The 21,385-nt window shown below is 36.0% G+C and overlaps 1 protein-coding gene across 4 annotated transcripts in view; it reads right to left on the minus strand.

Annotated features, from left to right (window-relative positions):
- Positions 1-425: 425 nt before the first annotated feature.
- POC1B (POC1 centriolar protein B) overlaps positions 426-21,385 on the minus strand; it is a 44,838-nt gene continuing 23,878 nt past the window's right edge. For 2 of the 4 annotated variants that reach the window (XM_041409833.1, XM_041409836.1), the window contains 2 exons: positions 2,658-2,873; positions 426-1,450 (listed from right to left, as the gene is read on the minus strand). In XM_041409833.1, the coding sequence (XP_041265767.1) occupies positions 1,349-1,450; positions 2,658-2,873 (318 nt within the window). In that variant the 3' untranslated portion in view covers positions 426-1,348. Of the gene's footprint in view, positions 1,451-2,657; positions 2,874-17,854; positions 18,340-21,385 lie in introns of those variants that run through there. The other 2 variants (XM_041409835.1, XM_041409837.1) reach the window with 2 other exon arrangements.

Here is a 21,385-nt window from a genome sequence, read left to right on the forward strand (position 1 = left end):
GAGTACCTATTGGTAAAAATCAGAGTTAACAAAGGGAGTGAGGTGGTATCTAGCTCTCTGAAGGTGGATGCTGAGAGAGAAAATAAGTTATACAAGAAAAATTGACTGCACGTTTCTGTGGCCTGAGCTGCAGTCATATTTATACAGTAAGCCTGTGTACTAAAGTTGGGCTCTGCTGATGGTAATGAGGTTCAGCCTGGGAAATGGGCTTTATCTATATACAGTCAGTTGCAGAATTGGATTGAAGTGCTTCCCCATTTCAAGTGTCCTTTTGTTTCAACATACATGTAAAGTTACAGAAACGCATGATTACCTAGTTTTGACTGTGGATTTACAACAGGCGTTCTGCCCTTGCCATTTAAAAACATAACAGATAGACATAAAGAAAATAAATGTTTTCCATTAAAAAATAAGACCCAAAATCATCTTTCTAAGAATTGCACTTTTATTAAAAATAAAACCCAAATCATCATACACTACAAAGATTTTCCTGACTTATGCCTGCATTCACATGCATTACTTGATGGGGTACATTCACAGCAAGCAAAGCTTGAGCACATGTGGGCATTCTTATAGGATAAGAATCTTTTGTATTTATGACCTAGATTTTGCATATTTTTGTGTTTGCTTCAAATATATTCTTCAGAAGTATAAAGCTGATTTTTATTTTTGTAAATATGAAAAGTGAATTTTGATGGGGATACGATAAGCAGAAGTGTTCAAGTGCATGAAAACTCATGTTTTGCAGCTGGATTCACACAGATGCAATTATAGCTTCAAAGTTTAAGTGACTTAATTTCTGCATTTGTAACTAAAAGTTTTCACACTACATCTTCTTGCAATCATTACTAAAATGTTTAGAAGATACAGAATAGCACACTACTTTTTGGTAAAACACTTGAGAATATGTAAGGGACAAAGAACACCTCTGGCATTTTTGTACTATATCTTACTTAATTTAGGTGCTTAAGTAATGTTGTCTTAGCACAAAGAACATTATTTTCACAATCATTGACAGAGTTTAAAAATCTGCACAGTGGTAACCTGCATAATAACTGCTATTCATCTAAAAATACATGGTTAGTGCCTTACAAATACCTTGTTAGGTTGAAATAAGAGTTCTGGAATGTTCAATGGAAATTATTTAGAAAGTACTAGTTTTGATTGGGTTACACTTCATTGAATAGATAACCAGAATATCTGCTTGCTACCAATGTTTGAATTTTTTAAAAATTTCTTCCATTTTTATTACTTTCATATGATGATTCTGCTTATAGCAAAATCCATTGAAGAAACATTCCTTGTGATTTTATGAAACATACTCATCAACACAGTTCACTTTATTTTATTAGTTCTGTTTTCCCTTAAGTAACATTTTTTGCTGATCTTTTACGCATTCTTTCAATTTATCTTCCGTAGAAGTAAGACGTTGTTCCAGGATTGAAATAGTCTGCAAGAAGAAGAGAATAATTTCAATTTGTTTTATATTATTCACACAGTATTATAAAAGCATGCAACATAAGAAAAGTAATTTTAACTCAACAGGAAAAAATACTTTAAGATGGCTTTTCCTTAGCTATTCCACTATTTACAACTTTATTTAAAAATTATGGCTTTGCCTCCATGGAGATTGTCCAAAGGCTTTTGTTTTCACAAAACATTTTCACTGAGAAAGAGAAATACATACATGTATAATGTAAAGTACTCTGAAATACCACGTGAAAGTTTGCATCCATATTCCAATAGAAAAACAGCCATCACTGTAACCACAAATGATACTTTCAAAAAACTAAAAGAAACTTTTAAGGCATCCCCAAGAAAAGGAAGTGAGAAAAAAATATACTATTACAAGGCATTTATTCTCCATGATATTATTTTCAGCGGAAGAAGTAGGTTTTTGGACCCAGGCTGGCAGTTTCTTTTACAACTTACTACACAAATAATTTACAACTCATGACTTGACTCCATACTTCCCAAATCTTGTTTCTTCCTACTTAACATATATATTGCAAAAGAACACAAAAAAAAAAACCAAAACCTTAGCTGCTCTATTTTGAAGTGATTTAATGTCAATATATCACAGACTACAAAGAAGTATCTGAAAACATAAACTAAATCTGGATTAAAAAGATCTATTGAGCACTTGCAAACAAGTGACTCAGAGTCACTGACTGAGACTGATTATTTGTGCAGTTTCATTGGCACAAGGACTTACTGCACTGCTTGGATTCCTACCTAAGCCAACACCTCACACACGAAGTTGGGAAAGGGATTTAATGGTACATTGCCAATTTACTTTGTTCATCCCCTGTTAGTGTGTGATTGTTCCAGCTGGAATGTCTGCTAAACAACTGGCTCCTGACAAAACTCCCTAGATCTCACTACTCAAAAACAGCTATTCCCTTCACCCAGAGTTAAAAATATAGCAACAATCTTTATGATTATGTACCAGGAAGCTTTCACTTTGGCAAACACAATACATGCAATCAATATTTTCTGAAAGGAGAACACCAAAACAGTCACTTGACTATACAGCTATTCAAAATAACCCCACAGTCTTTAATGTTCTGATTTATGAACATGACTCCAGGGTACTGTTGCCCTTTGACAGCACTGTCAGTTTGCACTGCAAGTGTCACCTGTTATTGCATACTTACTAGAGTTAACATCTCCAGCTGCCCCACAATGTGGTCCAAAGCACAGTCCACGGAGGAGGAGATGCCTCTGGGCTGTCCCACAGCTGACCCACTCTCACTCTCTGCCTTCCTTTTTGAACTTCTTGCTGAGGAAGAAGCAGAGGGACTCGGCAGTTCTTCACTTTCACCAACACCCTTGAATACAGGAACATCATTTGAAGATTCAGCTGCCTTTGTCTTCATTTAAGTAGAACCACATCATAAGACAGACAGGATAGCCAAAAGTCAGGCTTTTCATTAAAAAATAACCTACACATATATATATATATATATGCATTCACACGAGGACCCTCAGATTTCCTTTTTGTACCAGGTCCAATTCATAACACTTCAATTTGTTCTGACCTAATAATAAGGGCAATAAGGGAAATCTTAGCAGTCTTTATGTTTCAGGTACATGTGATTCAAGAGCTATGTGCTGTACCACTAGGGCTTGAAATAAAGCTTGAATAAATACTATTAATGAGGGGCATTTTCTTCAAAAAGATAGCTCTGACTGACAAAGAAATTCACTCAGAGTAGTCATATGGATGAAAAATCCATATGTGACTAAACAACCACAAGTGCTTCTTCCAACTTCATAATATGAAACCTTTGTTTAGTATTAATTAACCTCTTATTTCAGCTTTAAAAGAAAGTAGTTTTCAGTTGTTTGTTCAGTGATGGTACTTTTGGAAAAATTGATTCCTTCAGAAAATGGGAGAAGGAAACAACAGAGAAGATCCACACAATGCAACATTGAGAGAAATAACTTTGATGTGTAAACTTTGATCAGGCTAAGTGAGAGAGCATGATCTTCCCCATCAATTTAGTTTTGTCTGTGCCTTGAAATTCTTAATGGTATTTTTGAGTCATGAAAGGTTAAATCATCACTAATTCATTATGAAGTCCTTCACAACAACTTTACCTGAGTAATTAATGACTTCTTGAGATTTCTGTGACAATTTCTTATGTCTTCAGACAATTTCAGTTTACTTATACACTAAAATAAATTGTTGTATTTCTAATTACATTTGATGTATCTATATTTACAAAATAAACCTTTTAAATGGTTACAACTAAACTATTTCTCTGGAATTTATTGATAGCCCACGAAAATATCCATTAGCTATGCAAAGGGGAAATTTTAGTCTCACCTGATGTATTTAAAATACACAGTATTTACAATGTGCCCAAAATATATTTATATTGTAAGGCTCAACAGATTTTCAAAAGAGAAGGTATTAAAATCATGTCAAACATTAAAAAAAATCTCCTAAGTCTCTAAAATAATCTTGTAGAATGTAAATTGCTAGCCAGAATTATTAGCACACTTTTACAAGATCACCTAGGTACGTTGATGAGCTTCTGTCAAGAATGATTTACATGTAGTTGACCCTGCCTTTGAATCATGAAGGATTAGAGACTGATGGATTGAATACTGCCACGATGATAATGTAACAATTTTAAATTTAAGTAATACTAAATCATATCAATATTATTGTGAACTTATACTGCTACATTATCCACAATAACATTCCTGTCTTCAGTGCCATCCTGCACAGTCCTGTGTGGTGGGAAGCAGCTGAAAGCAGAGACTGTGGTAAGAGAGCAAAGAAGAAAGTCTTACAAGCCTCTCTGGGTTAAAAGTTCAACTGTACAGTCACATTCTGCAAGGACAGGTCTCAAGCTCCCAGGCTAGAACCCATGAAGTGCAGAGCATGACGTTAGTAGAGATGGGGGCACACACCCAGGGATGGATTTCACACCTTTACTAACAATGCTACAAAGCCAGAGCCATCTCAAGGTTTGATAGTGCCATGGTATTCACTGACATCACTTCCACTGATTGCTTTCATTGCAGCATTGCCAATAAAGGTCTGAAGTAAGAGAGATTATTTCAACCCAAGGAGGAAAGCTATCAATTCAGTAAAGAGAGCAAATGCTAAGCTACTGAAAGTCTTACCACTTTTTTCCTACAGTAAAATTGATCCAAACTTCAATATATCAGACAAATAGACTATGAAAGAATGTTTTGTATCTCAGTAAACTGCCACCAGCATTGCAGGTCAGAGTAATGGAAAAGTCCTTTTGTAATTTACTGGGTTAAGCAGCAAATTGAGATTTTTCTGTTACACATTCAAAGACTTAGAAGCACAATACAACATAAAAGCATTTACAGAAGTAAAGCAAAGACCTTGATGTTTGTCAAAACTCAAACAAGATAAGCAAATAACTGAGCTTTCAAAATTTGTAAGGGAAATGAAAAAAGACAATTTCAAATTTTCAACTTATCTAACTTGTGTCCAAAATGATTTTTTTTATCATATTCTGGAAATTTACAGATACTTTTTTAAACACTGTCAGACATCAAGTATGTTGCTATAATTTTACGGTTATCTGCTTTATATTTTAACATTTCCTAATATCGAGCTTTACAATCTCCTCCAGCTCAGCAAAGGGTCCAAAATGGCTGAAATCTAACACGACACTCAAATGCCAAAACCTTGCTGCAAAGGAGTGACACTAGTCTCAAAAGATTTTCTTTACTTTTGGATACCAGTTAGTTCATGTCCAACACTTTTATTCAGCACAACATTTCACTTTACATTAAGTTCCTTTTAAAGAAAGTCTTTCTACTCAAAGTCTATTTCAAATGAAAAGTGTCAAGAATTAAATGTTGTCTTTCCTTCAAATTAGCCCCATTTCAGAATTCAACAATTCTGTATGTCACCAGCAATGTAGTAAAAATGTCTCATATTAAAAAAAAACCCAAACAATTCTAAGAGTCATCAGAGCTATAGCTTATTTTGAGAGAATAAATTTTAATAAGGCAATCAATTTTAAGTTGTTACTTCTGAGCAAAGCAAAGAAGAAAATTGAAATGTGTACTGTGTTTCCAATCACAGACCATTAGTAATAACATAAACTCACATTTGGGCAACTTCATGCAAGTTACAAATAAGGAGGAGAAGGAACAGATTTAATTAATCAATAGGAAGTTATTACCATGACATTACCAGCGGATGTTCAGCAGAAAATTAAATTTAGCTTATAAAATGATGTCACAAACAGCAAACCATAATTGCTCATCTTTGTTTTCCGTTAAGCAAAATAGCCAAAACTCTGTGGGTGGTACTTGATCAATTTGTGAGAAATCCTTACACATAACCTTATCACCTCTGCCTGTTCCCAAACGTTTTCCCATGAAACATTCACACAGCCCATAGACACAAACACTGCATCCAGTCTCCATTTGCTTCATAACTGTTAAGAATAGAATCTGAGTAAAACTCATCCATATATAAGGATGCCTGAGCAGTTTTATTTATAGAAATAAAAAAAAAAAAAAAAAATCCCTCCAGGGAAATAAGAAATAAAAAAATCCAAGTCTCTCTCACACAATTGCCTATCAACAGGCTTCCATCCTCTATGAGCTCCAAATTTGGAAACTACAGACCAGAGTTTCTAAAAGCATATCTTAGAGATCTTATAATTAAGATGGGCTTATAAAAAAGTGACATTGGTAAGGTTCCTAATGAATCACAAAAATTGGCATGGTCCACTTTTTAAAAAGAAACCTTTAAATTTTGAACACATGGTACATTTGCCTACTACTAGTAAAATATTTCTGATACTGTGATTAAAACAACTACAAATAATTAGTCATTAGTAGGACATTAAGCTTAAACAGATCAAAGAGCAAAGGTATAACAGAGTAGTGTCCCACCTTACCAGATGTTGAATTCCTGTGTCTTTTGGTTATTTGAAATCATGGGAAATTTTCAGGAGAAATAGCACTATTGTTATCACTACTTTTTTCCTCCTCTTGTGAACCTACCCTCATAAAAAAATGGTTCACTGTGGAAATGCTAAATTTAACCATTCAAGAGTTATTTTTTCTTTTTTTTTTTTTTGGGGGGGGCTTTTGGGGGTTTTTTTGGGGTTTCTTTTTTGTTTGTTTTTTTTTTTTTTTTTGTTTGTTTTGTTTTGTTGTTGGGGTTTTATTGTTGATTTTTAGAGGGTTGGGGTTTTTTTGTAGGATATAATTACTCACAGATCGCTTCGACTGCTTTGGAATTATTTTTTTCAGTCAATGAGTGATCCACATAAAACAGCTCTCTGATCTATTAGTCGAACACTGAGTATGTTAAATCACAATCTGTTTTATCAGCTCCTACTGAAGAAAACTTCCCTGTAGTTTCAGCTGATGACAGCACTCTTCGTTTCCTCTCGTCTTGCACGCACATGAATCAGCACAGCAACAACTTGCCATGTGCCAACTGTGGCTTTCTGCCCCATGTCATCTGATGAGGTATCTCTGGAATCATTTATTTGCAAATTTTAATGAAGTTGTGCATTCAAGCAGTAAAATACAGATAAACTATGTGGTGCATCCAGAGCAAAGTTCTACTAAGCATTTCTAGCTTGAAGCTTGAACAGTCTGCTTTCAGAACTTGTAACACAGACTCGCACACTTCAATCAAAGTCTTTCATGTCATCTTACACATCAGAGTCTTTTCCAGCTTTTAAAAAAATGCCCAAGCCGAAATAAAAAATTTAAAGTGCACTTAAAGGAAGTGCATCACATCCAGTCTGACATGGAAATACCTTGAAGGACCCCTGAAGGTAGCACACCCTTCAGTTTAGAGCCTGATCACAAGCAGTGGTACCAGGTTACAAACTCATGGCCAATAAAACAGGCCAAACTATCAGACTTCAGCAAAACAGGCACTTCCACCTTAGATGGAAGAGCATAACATTTTAAGTCTTGAAAATAGCAAATTCAAAGCTAACTGATTTTATAGAGGCCAGAAGGCCAGTAAAAAGCAATGAGAACTTGTAGCTTACTTTGGTAGGGTTTTTTATTTTATTATCTGCACAAAAAAATTAACTGAAATCCTGATGCACATACAGCTATGGTCTGATTAATCAGATTTATTTATTTCTATCAGGATGAGAGCTATATTGAATTTAGTAATCCTGTGACAGCATGAAATAATAAACTCCCCTGTCCATAGGCACATCTCAAGATATCCTGAAAGCTCTAGACAAAGAAATTACATCACATTTTACAAGCATCCTTTCACACACATAGTGAGAAACTGACTACATAGTTTTCTTATGTCATCTTTTCCCCAGAGTGCTGCTTCTGGTTTGAGAAAACCCTGCAAAACAGAGTAGATCTAATGCACTCAGTATTTTATGATTCCACATATACAAAATCCAGTACAGAACAAAAATATTTTCCTCTGTACTCCATCCAAGTCAAGAAAGCACTGAAAATGAACACAGAATAAGCCTTGTTTTCTCCAAGAAATATAAAAAAAATTATTTCTATTTCCATAATAAAAACCTCTTAAAAGTCTATAGATATTGGAATGCATCCAGTTAGAAATAAATAATATTCCTGAAATACATCTTTCTAAACTCTCAGATCATCAGTCATAAACTTTACTTAAAACCAGGTGATTTTTTCTTTCTAATTTGCTCATTGATGTTAATTTCTAACATTAACAGTACCCTGTACAGAGTCTGCATCAGTTTAAACTCTTAGAAAAAGCTAAGGATTTCCTCCCAAAAAATAAGCAATACGGGTGAAAAGTTAGGAATTGATAATTAAAAACCAACTGAACAAAAAAACCCCACAAAACAACAAAGAAACAAACAAAAAAAGCCCCCAACAAAACAATTAAATAAACCCCAAAGCATATCATGAATATACAAAACAACCCAAGCAGAAAGCATTGGAGGTTGAATTTCCAAAGGTGAGAATCCCCTGTCAGGAAGTCAATTCTAATGTAACAGTTCAGGAAGACAATACTCAAACACTTTCATAAGTTATAAAAACTCAAGAGTTTTTTAAACAAATGTTAATGAATAAAAACAAAGGTATATAGCACCTGGGAAAACTCCTTGTACTTGAAATAGCAGATTGTGGGGGTTCACAGAGGGCATCAAGTACTTGGGAGGAAGGAGGCAGGGTGTGAGAGTAGAGCATCCTCACCAGGAACATATCTGATCAGAGATATGACAGCCATTCTTCTGGCTTGCCTACTCATGACTCCTTTCTGTCCTCTTTCCCCTACCTAAAAAACCTGAATCAAAGCCTTTAGACCAATACCTAGCTAGAAAAGTCTAACTGAGCTTTACAAAGAAACAATACCTGGCAGCAGTGGGTTTGTTGTACAGTGTCTTAAATTATATATAAAGGACAGCACTTCCTCTATCTCATTCAAAGTCACCTAGTATATCCATATTCAACATGAATTTACAGTGAAAAGAGGTTGATCAACAAACCCAGAGGAATTTCTTGTTCTTGAAGGCATGTTTACTCCTGAGAAAAAAATAAAAGAATATACTTTACAACATGCAATTGATTTCTCCTAGGCAAGGCTTTCATACTTAAGCTGTTGGGCCAAAACTAGTCGTGAACAACTTACACTGTATGTAAATGAGAAGAACTAAAGGAGTACACTTCTGTCTTAAACCCCACTTCTCAATAAGAATGGACAGAAAAATTTCTGAATAGACAAAAAATCCAAAATAGACAGGTTCTGCCAGAACAAGAACTGAAGGCTGTGAATAATGTTCTCCTCAGCCCTGCAGAAAGCTGAGAAGGGCTGCAGTCCCTGGGCTCCAGCAGGGGTCTGGTGCTCCCCAAGAGCAGGAGGCTGGCGCAGGGCAGGGCTGCCTGTGCTGCAGAGCCTCCCTCCATGCACTGGCACTGTAGCAGGGCCCCTGCTGCAGGAACACATTGGAGCTCTTTGCCAGCCCTACATAACTGTGTATTTATATGCATATCTACACACAATTTGCTTTCAAAGTTATATGCAAAGCTAAAAGAAACTTCTGCCACCAGAGCTGTATCTGTATCAATGGTTTTGTCAGGATAAAGAAACTTCTGCCACCAGAGCTGCATCTGTATCAATGGTTTTGTCAGGATAAGCGTCAGTGCTATGGTACGAATTTTCTTATTTTGCTACCTCGTATCAACATAACTTGTGTCATAACAAAACTTTGTTGCACAGACAAACCTAAATTGCCTCCTGTTAGGGGATGCTATGGGGGCAGGATGTCCACACAAAGGTTTCACAGAGAAATCTCTTCCTAGCTGAGATCTAGCAGCTTTCATTTCCTTTCAGAGCAGCAGTAACCACAGGTGGTTATACCACTTGACCAGGTGGCTACCGACAATACCACGGAGTTTGTTTACTCCATAGAAGCAAGTGTCAAATCTCCTCTAATACAAATTACTTACAGGAAAATATCAAAGACTTAAAAGCATTTGAAATTAAGTTAGCAATCCAGCATAGCAGACTCCAAAGTTAAATCCAACAGGTCCAGCACAACTGCTTGAACACTTTGCCAAAGAGACAGATACTACTATCTGCAAAAGAAAAAAAAACAGTCCTATATTTCATAGCTTGAAACTGAAATCCTCTGACTATAGCCACGAAAAATATATTTTACTGTGTAACAGAAGAAACACGGTTCTTCAGCATTTTACAAGGTTTTTGTTAATGAAATGTTACCATCCCTATAGTGGATGGTGAAGGTTTCAAAAACCTTCAAACATTTTAACAATACTGCCACAAAAATACTCCCATAAGGATAAAATGAAGCTTCAAAATTTTGATTGAAAAGCCAAATTTATGTGCTTTTATTATATTTCACAAAATACCTGGAGAAAGTAGCAAAAGTCCATCCTGAGCTATTTCAGCGCTCAGCATTAGTAAATATTCAGAAGATTTGGATAAGCTGTCCCATTTGTCAAGGTAAAAATAATATTCAGTCCTGCTTTGTTCAGTGGTGGGATTGTAAAAAAATGCTTTGGTAGCACCAGAACAACTTTGCACTTAAGTCAGTTGAGTTTTACAATTCACTGTCATAGGAATCAAATTAGGGAACAGCAGAAACTGAGAAATTTGAAAATTACATACAAATATCCAAGAAATGTTAACTTTGGAGTGGTCTGACAGGCCTGTTTCACTTTTGAAAAATAATTTCTGTAACTCAAGGATTATTTGTACTTTAAAAGTATCAGAAACAAAAGAAGCCCCAGCAACAGCATACTTATTAGCTAAAGATGTTAAAGCATTATGCATATTTTTAATGTGTTTAATGGGGTATTTTTATCTTCCATTTCAGAAGATAATAAATGTTGTATTTCTGGCAAAATACTTTCTACTCCAACCACAGCAAAAAAGACTATTGGTTTGGAAATGACTTCACAAGTCAGATAATGATACTGATTTTTAATATATCCTGCAATAATGGAGAAAATAGCAGGGGTGTGGGGAAGATTAAATTCCATCAGTAATCACAAAGGATAAACAGGAGAATTGCATGGTCACAGGTCACAGTCAGCATGAGAACTGTGTCAGGAAAAAGCCAAAAACTCAACTAAAACATTGACTTAGGACATATAGTGCAAATATTTAAGGCTTAACGTCAATACAGTTTGAGGGACAAAAAATAAATGGTTTATCAAACTGAAGACCTCTCTAACGAAATGTTCAGTCAAATTGTTACTGATAAAAACATCTTTTTTTAATATCCATAATATGCATGCTACAAATTTATTAATGCATTTTAGGTTGTAATGCATCATGAACTCAATTATCTTGTTAGTGTATCTGTAAAAACAGTTAAAACAGAAAGACACTGCAGAATTATGCTGGTTTTAGTAACTCCATTGAAACCTGCTCTTGTTTTAGTCCCATACAAAACATACCAGCTATCTGGAAAATCAAGTTTACAGGTGACAAAAAAGGCACCTTGTAAACAATTAAAACAGGGTGACTTGGCATTCTGACTTCATTCAACTGTCAAAATGCAACTTTATGCAAGGCATCAGAGAAGAATACACTACAGAAAGCAGTGGTGTTGAAAAGACCTACAATGACACACTACTGGACAAAATTATAAGCCTTTATGATAAGGTTACTGAGTGAAGAATTACAGTATCTTACATGCAACTAACTCAATCTGCTAAGCAAATAATATTGTACTATTGCACTACACTAGCGAAAATTGGAAGTATGGATATGGAATTCCTTTCCTAAGAGACATAAGGAACGAGGGAACATCCTGGAAGAGTAACCTTTTCCTTGAGGAACACTTGATACTGGTTAATCTAAGAACAGCTTAAGGATGAAGCAACTCTTTCAAATCTCTGATGCAAGTAAGCAGTCTTCCTTTACAATAAAAATACTGCAATATTTAACTCAGAGTTGCATTGCAATGCCTTCATTTCAGGATCTAACATGCAGAGTGGAACTCACACTTCGGTGCACAGGAAATACCCATGCAGTAAGAACATGCCAGAGGACAGCATCTCTCCCCTCCCCACCTCCCTCCTTCAACCAACCCTAACTGCTACACCCAGAGTACCACATGTCAGGGGATACAGAGAAAAAAAAGAACAAGCCCAAACCCAACCAGCCAACTCTTCAGAGCAGTAATGAGTCCTCCACTGATGGTGTCACCCACAGAGCTACTCATTTTTTTCCCCAAATATTTTTTATTGCAAAATACAACAGAATCCAGTGTTCCTCTTCCAGAAGTACTAACCATAGAATGTTTCTCACTTGCTTTCCTCTGATTTCATATACTCTCAGCTTTTACTTTACAATGCTTCAAATTCAAGCAAAAAGGATGGAGCTGCCCCCATTCAGTCTCAGTCTCTGTTTACATTACAGCCATACAGACAGAAGAAATCTGAATCCTCTCAGTCTGAAAAAAAATAATTGAATCCAACATATGTACTTCCTGAACAAAAGGAAACCATTACTACCACCTCCATTCCTCCTATTTTTTTCCACTGCAACTTAAGAAAAATATTCAGCTGTTGCATGCATGTAACACACCTGTTTGTATTACAGCACAATCACGCTGGATACATAACTCCACAGACATCAGTCAATACACTTAGGTTACAGCCAGCTCTGATCTACTCCATCTCTAAATCATTTTTTCTCATCATTTCCTTTGTGCTCCTATTAGTGTTTGGACAGCTGAACAGATCAGGGAATTGACATGGATGAAATTAACTAGATAAAAACAGTCATTAAGTTGAAATTACTGTGAAATCATCCTTTAGCATTGTTCTACCTAATTTCTAACCCCCACACTGTTTTGGTGCAAGATACAAGCCAAGATGTTTTTCTACATCAAACACCTATCTGCTGAAGAAAATCTTTTTTCCTTAGTTTCTGAATTTTATTTGAAAAGTCTAATTTTTTGCAGACTTGTTTTAAGCAACCTATGTAATCTTTGGATGTGATTCAGTGTTTCCATTATCTCACATTAAGCAAGTAACTACATCTCTTACTGCAAACTTGACAGTAATGCAGCATGGCTTCAAGGAGAGATGTGTTGTATTGGAACAACTCATATATTTGGAAAACACTCAAACAAGCTTTTAGTCAGAAAGCATCCTCTGGGTTTAGATATCACTCTAATCTAAGTGATAAATAGAATTTGCTAGCACTTGTTTAAGCACTGTCATTTAGGAAAAAAAAATTTTTGAAGCAGTATTCAAGTGTTTGCTTTTATAACAAACTTGCTTTAACAATTTTGAATAACATAGGGGTTTTACATATAAATAAATTATATATAAATTTCAGTCAAGTTTCTACCACAGTTGCCAGCATGCTGTGCTAAATTTATACTCCAGTTGTATTTGAACAAAGCGTAATTCAAGGGCAGTATTTTAGTTTTACAGTCTTGTTATCTGACATACTTGATCTGTAGCTCAGTTTTATTATGCAACTTAAAATCTTGCAGCCTTCTCTAAGAAATGCACATTGTGAGCTAAACTTTGCACATTTTATGGGAGTAAAAAGCAAGGGAATGCAGTCTCAGAATTATTAAAGTCCTGTGAATAATAAGTTGAAAACTTTATTTGTACTACTGCATAAAAAAAGTTAAACTAGGTGCTTGCAGGGTAACAGAACCACTAAATGATAACTTCATTAACTTCCATGAAGCTAAATGACTCACAAATGGCATTTAGATCAGTAGTAAATCATCATCTAGGTCAGCAGGAAGCTCATTACAGACTGACAATCCAAGTGACAGAAACACTTTTCTACAAGTGCTATAGCAGTAATTTCCTGTGTGAAAGGCTTGCTGCTGTTCCTGCATTCCTCAGGGGACACTTCTTCTCAGAGGATGTTACTCTTCCCCAGGAAGAGGAAGGAACCAGTTGTTATTGGATATGTGGGCTGATAGCTGTCGGGCATTTTCTGCATGCCGCAGAATCAGCTGTGAGAACTGTGACTACAGCTTAGATTTCCAGTCAAAGCAGAGGAAAACACTGCTTGAGCAGACAAGGTCACAGCGTACATGTACAGTACCTCAGGAAACTGAGAGAGAAATAATACCTGGAACTTCCATCCCTCCAGTTCCCAGAAATGTGCAAATGTGCTAAAGAAACAATATACACACATGGATCAACTTGAAAAACATTCCTGAAACACAGCTGCCCTGAGAAAGGCCCTACACAAAGTAAAATTTTGCCAGTTTTAAAAGGCCTGTCTTCTTTAAAATATTTATGTGTGCACAATTTTTTCTTGTTAGGTCCCTCTCCTGGGCTTCCTGTTCTATAGGAACTCAAGCTCCCTCCATATGTGTTGAGACACTGTTACAGGGTGGGTCACCAGTAGCTACTTCATGCCTATTCCACTATCACATCCACTGACTTTTTCTTAAGTGATAGCACTAATATGTTTCCTTATTCTAACTGCTTATTTCCAAATTTCATTAAAAAAAACAATCCACCAATTATTTTATTATAAAATTATTAGGGAGACAGAACAGTGACAGACAAATAAACAGTACAATCTCATAAAGTTCATTTCCTCAGGAAAGCAGGCTAAAAATCAGATAGGAAGTATTATATTCTTGCACTCTCTAGCGCCCAAATTCAGAACTTGGTCTCCAATAAAAACCTGACTTTCTCTCCAGCTAACTCAGAGAATATAATCAAGATCATTAAGGAACATCAGGACACGTATTATTACTTAATTATGTAGAGGCACAACATACTTCCTGTTCTCTCCTTGTAAACAGTTACATGCTGTGTTAGAATAGCATCACCAAAAAATGCAAGGATCATTTGGATCACAACCCTCTTTTATGACATGTGTTGGGTTCACCTTTAAGCATTTGATCCTTAAGCTTTATTTGATGCTAGTGGTATCAAAGCATACTAATTTTAAGGTTATGCACACAAATCTGTTTAAACATGCCTAGACATCTACAGCAGCTCAAAATGCAAGTTTAGAAATTCACTGTTCAATATGCAAAACACTTCATCTTTTCTGCATTTGTGATGAGTCATTTTGTTCATATACACCATAGCTTCTTTAGAAGGCTCTTAGCTGGGCAAGAGAAAAAGCTGTCTCTACTGCTTCATGCTGATTCCAAATGGATTAGGAATAGCCTTTGGGGGGGAATGGGAGACATTCCTTCTCTGAAAGCAGCTGAACATGTTTAGCTGCAGAGTTCTGGGGAGAAGGCAGCCTACCGTTTTGCACCAGCCCCACACATTCTACCTGCCTAGCATGCAAAGAGTAGAAAGGTCTGTTTAAAGTGTACTATAAGCCAAGATGACACCAAAAATTGCCTGTCTAAAAGCAAGACTGGACAGAGGGGGATTCATTTGCAAAGACACAAAAGCACAGTTCTTATTTTTATTCTGCTGCACTGAACACTTCAGACTTCCTCTGAATTTACAGTATTTATTCTGTGTTTGTATAATGGCATGAGCCATTCAGAGCCTGTTTGAGAGTTTTTTGGTATGCTCATCTATGAAAAAGGTGCAGATGACTTTAGCTCAAAACTTTGGAGACACAGGATCTCTTCACACTATTTCTTAATTGAATTCTGTTTGTCATTGGGAGTTCAGGGAGTTGACAATTCAAATAAGCATTTACTGGTAATCAGAAGAATGGCAGCAAACAAAAAAAGTTCATAGCTATTCAGGGAGTGGACTTTCTTATTTCCCTGTCTGGGAACAAAGAAGGTAAGGTGATGGAAGAGGCTGGGAACTGTCAATTCTTATCAAAGCCCTTTTACCCGTGGGATCACTCCCCAGTGCAGAGCTCAGTCTAATTGGCAACGGAGTTTTGGACAAGGAACACAAGTGGGGCAGTGATTCCAGTCTTTGTTTCAAAGGGAATACTGCTGGAACTTTTCTTTGGTATAGAAAAATGTATGCATACCATGTAATGATCAGAGTTTTTGTCTGAGAACATTTGGGAAAGTTGATATCCATGAACTACAGAAAGCTGTTTGTTGTGCTTTCAAATGATCTATAAAAAACAGCAAAGGTAACTACTCTGCACAATGAAGTGACATATGAGTTTTGTTCTACCAGCTGTTCCCTTCTGAATTTGACTTAGGCCCCAGAGGAGATGATCTATGCATAAAATTGCCATTACTTCCTTTCTTCCTTTTACCCTCCCCTTAACCTCACTGAAGACAGTTGGTGTTTATTTCTTGTAAGGCTGAAGCTAGGAAAGGATGCAAATCAGAAAAAATTTGAAGTTGCATGTTAAGGAAAACATGAAGTGTCTTAAAAATTAGTTTTTAAGATACAATTTCTATTGTCATCCTCTCCTACTGGATTCTGGAGTTACGTTAAGGAACAAGGAAGAGACATTACTGCAAGAGCTTTTCCAAGCAAGTTTCCATGAGGAAGAAGAGTTGACTAAGCCTTCATGTATGCAGAAATGGAAGAATACATGCAAATTTTTCATTCATCATCGCTGTCTTTCCAAATACATGGGGTGTTTTTTGATTGTGGAGCTTTGTTGGCTTTTTGGTGCTTTTTAAAAATTCAAAACAAAGGCAGAGAAAAGCGTATCAAAAACACCTAAACCCTGAAACACTAACTGCGAAAGCGATGTGTACTGAACAAATTGAGAGTACAGATACTTCTACTTTTGCCTCAAGACACCTACTACAAATGCAGTACACAAACTTTCTATTTTAAAACTTAGTATGTTCTTTTTGCTCCAAACAGAAACAATCCTTATCTTTCCTTACTCAGTAATTAACCAAGTCTTAACTTGGCAGGAGTTGTACTGTAAATGAACAATAAGAATGTCTTGGTTTTAGTGTTAAATGGCACTGGAAGAGAAAGAACAGCAAACATCTCCCAGCTAGCACAGACATTCTGACTTCCAGATTACAGCACATTGCTTTGCTTCCTCCAAATCCTGTTTACATGAGCAAGGTCAGGGGATGAAACATTAGAGAGCCTCTACAGTGATTTCCTGCTTCTGTTAGTAAAAAGTACAGAGACACCATCAACTTTCCCTTGTTTCTAACAGCTTATCAGGGACCGGAGGTTACCAGTGTATTGCCTTGCAGAATTGAAAAGGCCCAACCTCTCTCATGACTAAAACTAAAACTCAAGGATGAAACAGAAAGAAGTAGTCCCAAAGAGAAACAAAACTTCCAATTTTTCCTTTTCAATAGTTCAGAAAACAAAGGCAATGTTAAGTTGCTTGACACATGGAGCAGGAGTGGGAGAGAGGCATTAATGCTTTCTGAGTCTTCAATGAAATAGAAAGGAGAAAGAAGCACCACCCCCAGCCCCCATATTTGACCCAAATTTAGTGAATATTTTCAGAGTACAAAAGGCTAGAACACACCCAATTTCTAGTAAATGCAACATATGAGAACTCTTATCATTGAAAAAGTCAGGACATTACACAAGTACCAGTTTGTTAGGCATTCACAGTTAATTTCTACAGTACTTTCAATAATACACAGGAGAACTGAATAAATGAATCATCAAATCCAAAGCTATTTCCTAACCATAATAACACACAGGAATTCTTAATGGCTTTGTAATTGTAGTTCAAAAGAAAGCAACTCCATACTGAAGATTTCACTGAAATTTTTCCACTGACACAAGGATCATACTCCCTTCACCGAGTTTACAAAAAAAGTTGCATCAGTATGAACTTTAGATGAAAAAAGATTTTTCATTCACCATGTTCAAAACAACTGACCTTGGTACTAAGCTAGAAAAGAAGCTGAAAAGATAAGATGTTTACAATTCAGTTTAATAATGTGTTTTTAGCAAAATCCCTGTAAGAACATTCATATCTGCCTGTCTTAGCTTAAACTCTGAAGCAAGGAAATACAACTAAATTTAAAAAAACTAAAACATAAAAGCAGGCATTTTAAGTCTGGAAGCTGTGATGGATTGTTGGTTTTGATGAAGCAAGAAATTAAAATTCCTTGAAAAGAGAAGAAGTAGGAGGAAGAGATAATACTAGTATTTTCTTAGACAGCTACAGCTCAAAATAAATGAACTATTAAGAAAATATCTAAATATATATTTTAAATTCACAATAAAGAATCAAGAGTGTTATATTTTTACATATTTGTTTTTAAAATCTTCTCTAGGCAGACTGTTGTCAAAAACAGATGATTGTGATACTTTGCTGCACCATAATTATCTAGAGTAGTGTGTCCTCTTTTGGGCTTCTTAGTCCCAGATAGACACTGACGTCCTGGAGCAAGTCGGGAGTGAACAAAGTAACAAAGGGGCTGGAACATGATATCGAGAAAAGGCAGAGACGCAGGTTTGTTCTCTGGAAGAAAAGGTACAGGGAGATCTTGCTGCCATCTCAGATATCTAATGGATAGATAGAAAGAAGACAGACACACACAAATTAGAGGACCATTGTGAATTGCAGGCAATAGATATGTTGGAACATAGGATATTCTAGTTACATATTATGAAAAAAAAATTTTTGTCAACCAAACATTAAAGCAAGCTGCCCAGAAAGGTGGTGGAATCTCTATCCTTACACATTATTAACAAATGAACTGGACAAGGCTTATAAGAACCTGTTCCAAGCTGGCCTTGCTTTAAGTGGAAGGTTAGATGAAATGACTCCAGACATCCCTCTCAACCAATACTATACCACTTTCATTAACAAATCTTCAAAGAAGGAAGGAAAAGAAAAAACCTTTTTGCTTTGTCACAAACCATCTCAGGGGCAGTAATAATATATTTCCCATAAAGGAGTAGGAGAACACACAATTCAAGCTGAAGAAAAGATTCTCAATAAGAAGAGCACTTTCTCCTACTGTCCTTTCTCCTGGATTAGACTAAGACCTATAGAAGTTTTTGACCACCTACTGTCAGGAATTTTGGTAATTATTCAATGAAACATTCCAAGGTTTTGCATAGACTTTCAATCTTCCTGAAGGCGTTTCAGGGAGCTTTAAGAAACTCACCAGAGATCCTACAGAAGTTTCAGTGCTGTTACTCACCCCAGAGAAAGGCTGTATTTAAAAGACTCGCGTTTTTGTGGATCACTGTCTCAAGTATCTCTCTCCTTCAGCAGAAAACTGAAGTACACATGTTGATCAGCTACTTCCAGTGGTCTAGGGACTTGCCAATATGTTTTGTAAATAACCCTTAAGATCCTGCTGTGTTACATGTGTGATAAACACATTGAACAAGAATACATACAGATACCCAAATGCAGACTGCATTTTTCTCTCTGCACATGTCAGAAGGGCAGAAGAACTCCTTAAGGCAGAGCCTTAAAAGAATAAGTAGGTATAGATACAATACATGTAAATTAACCTGACAATCTGATAAAAAATTTTTGTTATTTGAACAGCGTTCTTTCAGTAGAAGTAGTGCCAAAAAGCTATAAACAGGTTTAAAATGGGTCTTGAAATGTTTGCAGGGGAAAAAAATGTACAGTGATATTGTCTTTGATAACCAGTAGAAAAAGAACAACCCATTGGGGCTGGAATCAGGGATATGTATGAGGTAGGATGATGAATTAGACTAGAATTAGAGGATGGCAACCTCAAGTTGAAAAAGAACTAAGAAAAAAAGTACAAATAATGCACAAAAGTAGTATCATTCAATTGAGGACTAACTGGAAGAAGAGAAAATCTGTCAGTGAAGGTGTGATAGAAATAAAGGCAGCATCTGCCCTTTTCTCCTTGTTTCTTATGAGGAACACATCAAGCCTCCACTAGACAGAGTATCCATACATTAGGGAAACTGAGAAAGCTTCAGATAAAAAGGTCCAAGTTACTGAGATCCACAACCCTCTAGAAACAAGACACAAAGAGTCTAGGTGGCTGGTCTGATTAAGAAACAGGTGATAATTCCACAAATTACAGAGGCTGGTAATGTGGTAGACAGACACTGGACAGGAAGGTGATACTAAACGATGAGCTGACATTAGAAAGTAGGGAGGACCAGATTGGTTGGCAAAGTTGGAGAATGTTATTCACTATGGGAGAAGACAGATATTAGTGGCAAAGAAAACATGCAAATGATTCCTGAATTTGTGTGAACAGTGGAAGGGTTAGGGTTAACTTGTGTTGAACAGGACAGTTACCCTTAATGCTACAATCCAAGCAAAAAGGTTATAGAAATGTTTTTGTAGATGGAAAAAGAGGCAGATGGGGAATGCTGAAATGCAACATTGGTGAGAACCAATGATAACTGGTAGATTGAGATGCTGGGGGTGAAAAAAAAATAGTGATTACTGACACAGTCAAAAAGCATAAATTCTGAAGCAACATTTTTATATTGAAGATTGTAAAGCCAGACAGAGAGCAGTCCAAAAAATGCTGTATTTCTTGGGTCAATACTCCTCTGAGTTCTGGGCATAAAGTTTTATAAGCTGCTTTCACAGCAAAAGAATTAATGGAGACTAAGTGATTTGTAGGTATGTAATACAGAATTACAGTGCAATCATACATTTGAACTCTGTGATGAGCAGAGTAAGTAATGAACACAGAGTACTTAAAATCGATAGGTAGTCAAATTATATCTACCACAATCCACTGTCTGTGAAGTCTACTAAAAAGATGCCTGTAAGTCTACAAAGAACCACATTTCCATTATGAAAACATGACAATGGATAAACCTTAAAATATATAATATTATCACCTCTCAAATATGTTATTATATGATTATTTGTTTTGAAGCAAAGGTTTCTCATCAACCTGTGCATCATGATCTTCAAAAATGGTCTTAAAGAATTTTACATAGTACCTTCACAACATAGCTTTCATAAAGCATTCATGACAAAATAGAACAGCAGAAACCACACTAGCTGCCTATTTGCAAGTATTAACCCTTCAACCACACAAACTTTTTATGGTAACTAAAATTGCTCAAGACACAATTTGTGCATTCATAGGAACAGATTCACAGCTAAAAGAAAATTTCTCATTTTAACCTAATTCTAGAACAGCATGTCTTTTAGATTTCATACCAGGAGAGCACAGTTCTCCTCCCATGAAACTGCCACTAAAACATTGCCTTCCTCTCCTCCCACATGCCATACCAATCTCATATGTAAAGCAAACACTAAAAGACTCTAATCCTATCACTCTGTCTTCAAATGTATTACTTTTTTTTTTTTTTCCATCTAGGGAACTATTAAATGCCTTAAAAGGCGAAATAATAAAACATCGCTTTTAAAATTGTATCGGTGAAACAATGATTCTTTAGTGTTACCATTACTTGCAGATTAAAGGGAGAGTTACAAAAAGTGTTTGAGAATAAGCCAGGAATTTTAGCAGTAATATTTAGATGTACTTAGCATGGGCTTATAAATAGAATTTATGCTTAGTATAGTGGTAAAATTGCAGGTATAAAATGAAGGCTTTGCTATTACACCATCTTCTGGTTAGAC

Source organism: Onychostruthus taczanowskii, unplaced genomic scaffold (genome assembly GCF_017590055.1).
Source record: "Onychostruthus taczanowskii isolate IOZ18803 unplaced genomic scaffold, ASM1759005v1 scaffold31, whole genome shotgun sequence".
In the NCBI taxonomy this organism is placed as follows: domain Eukaryota; kingdom Metazoa; phylum Chordata; class Aves; order Passeriformes; family Passeridae; genus Onychostruthus; species Onychostruthus taczanowskii.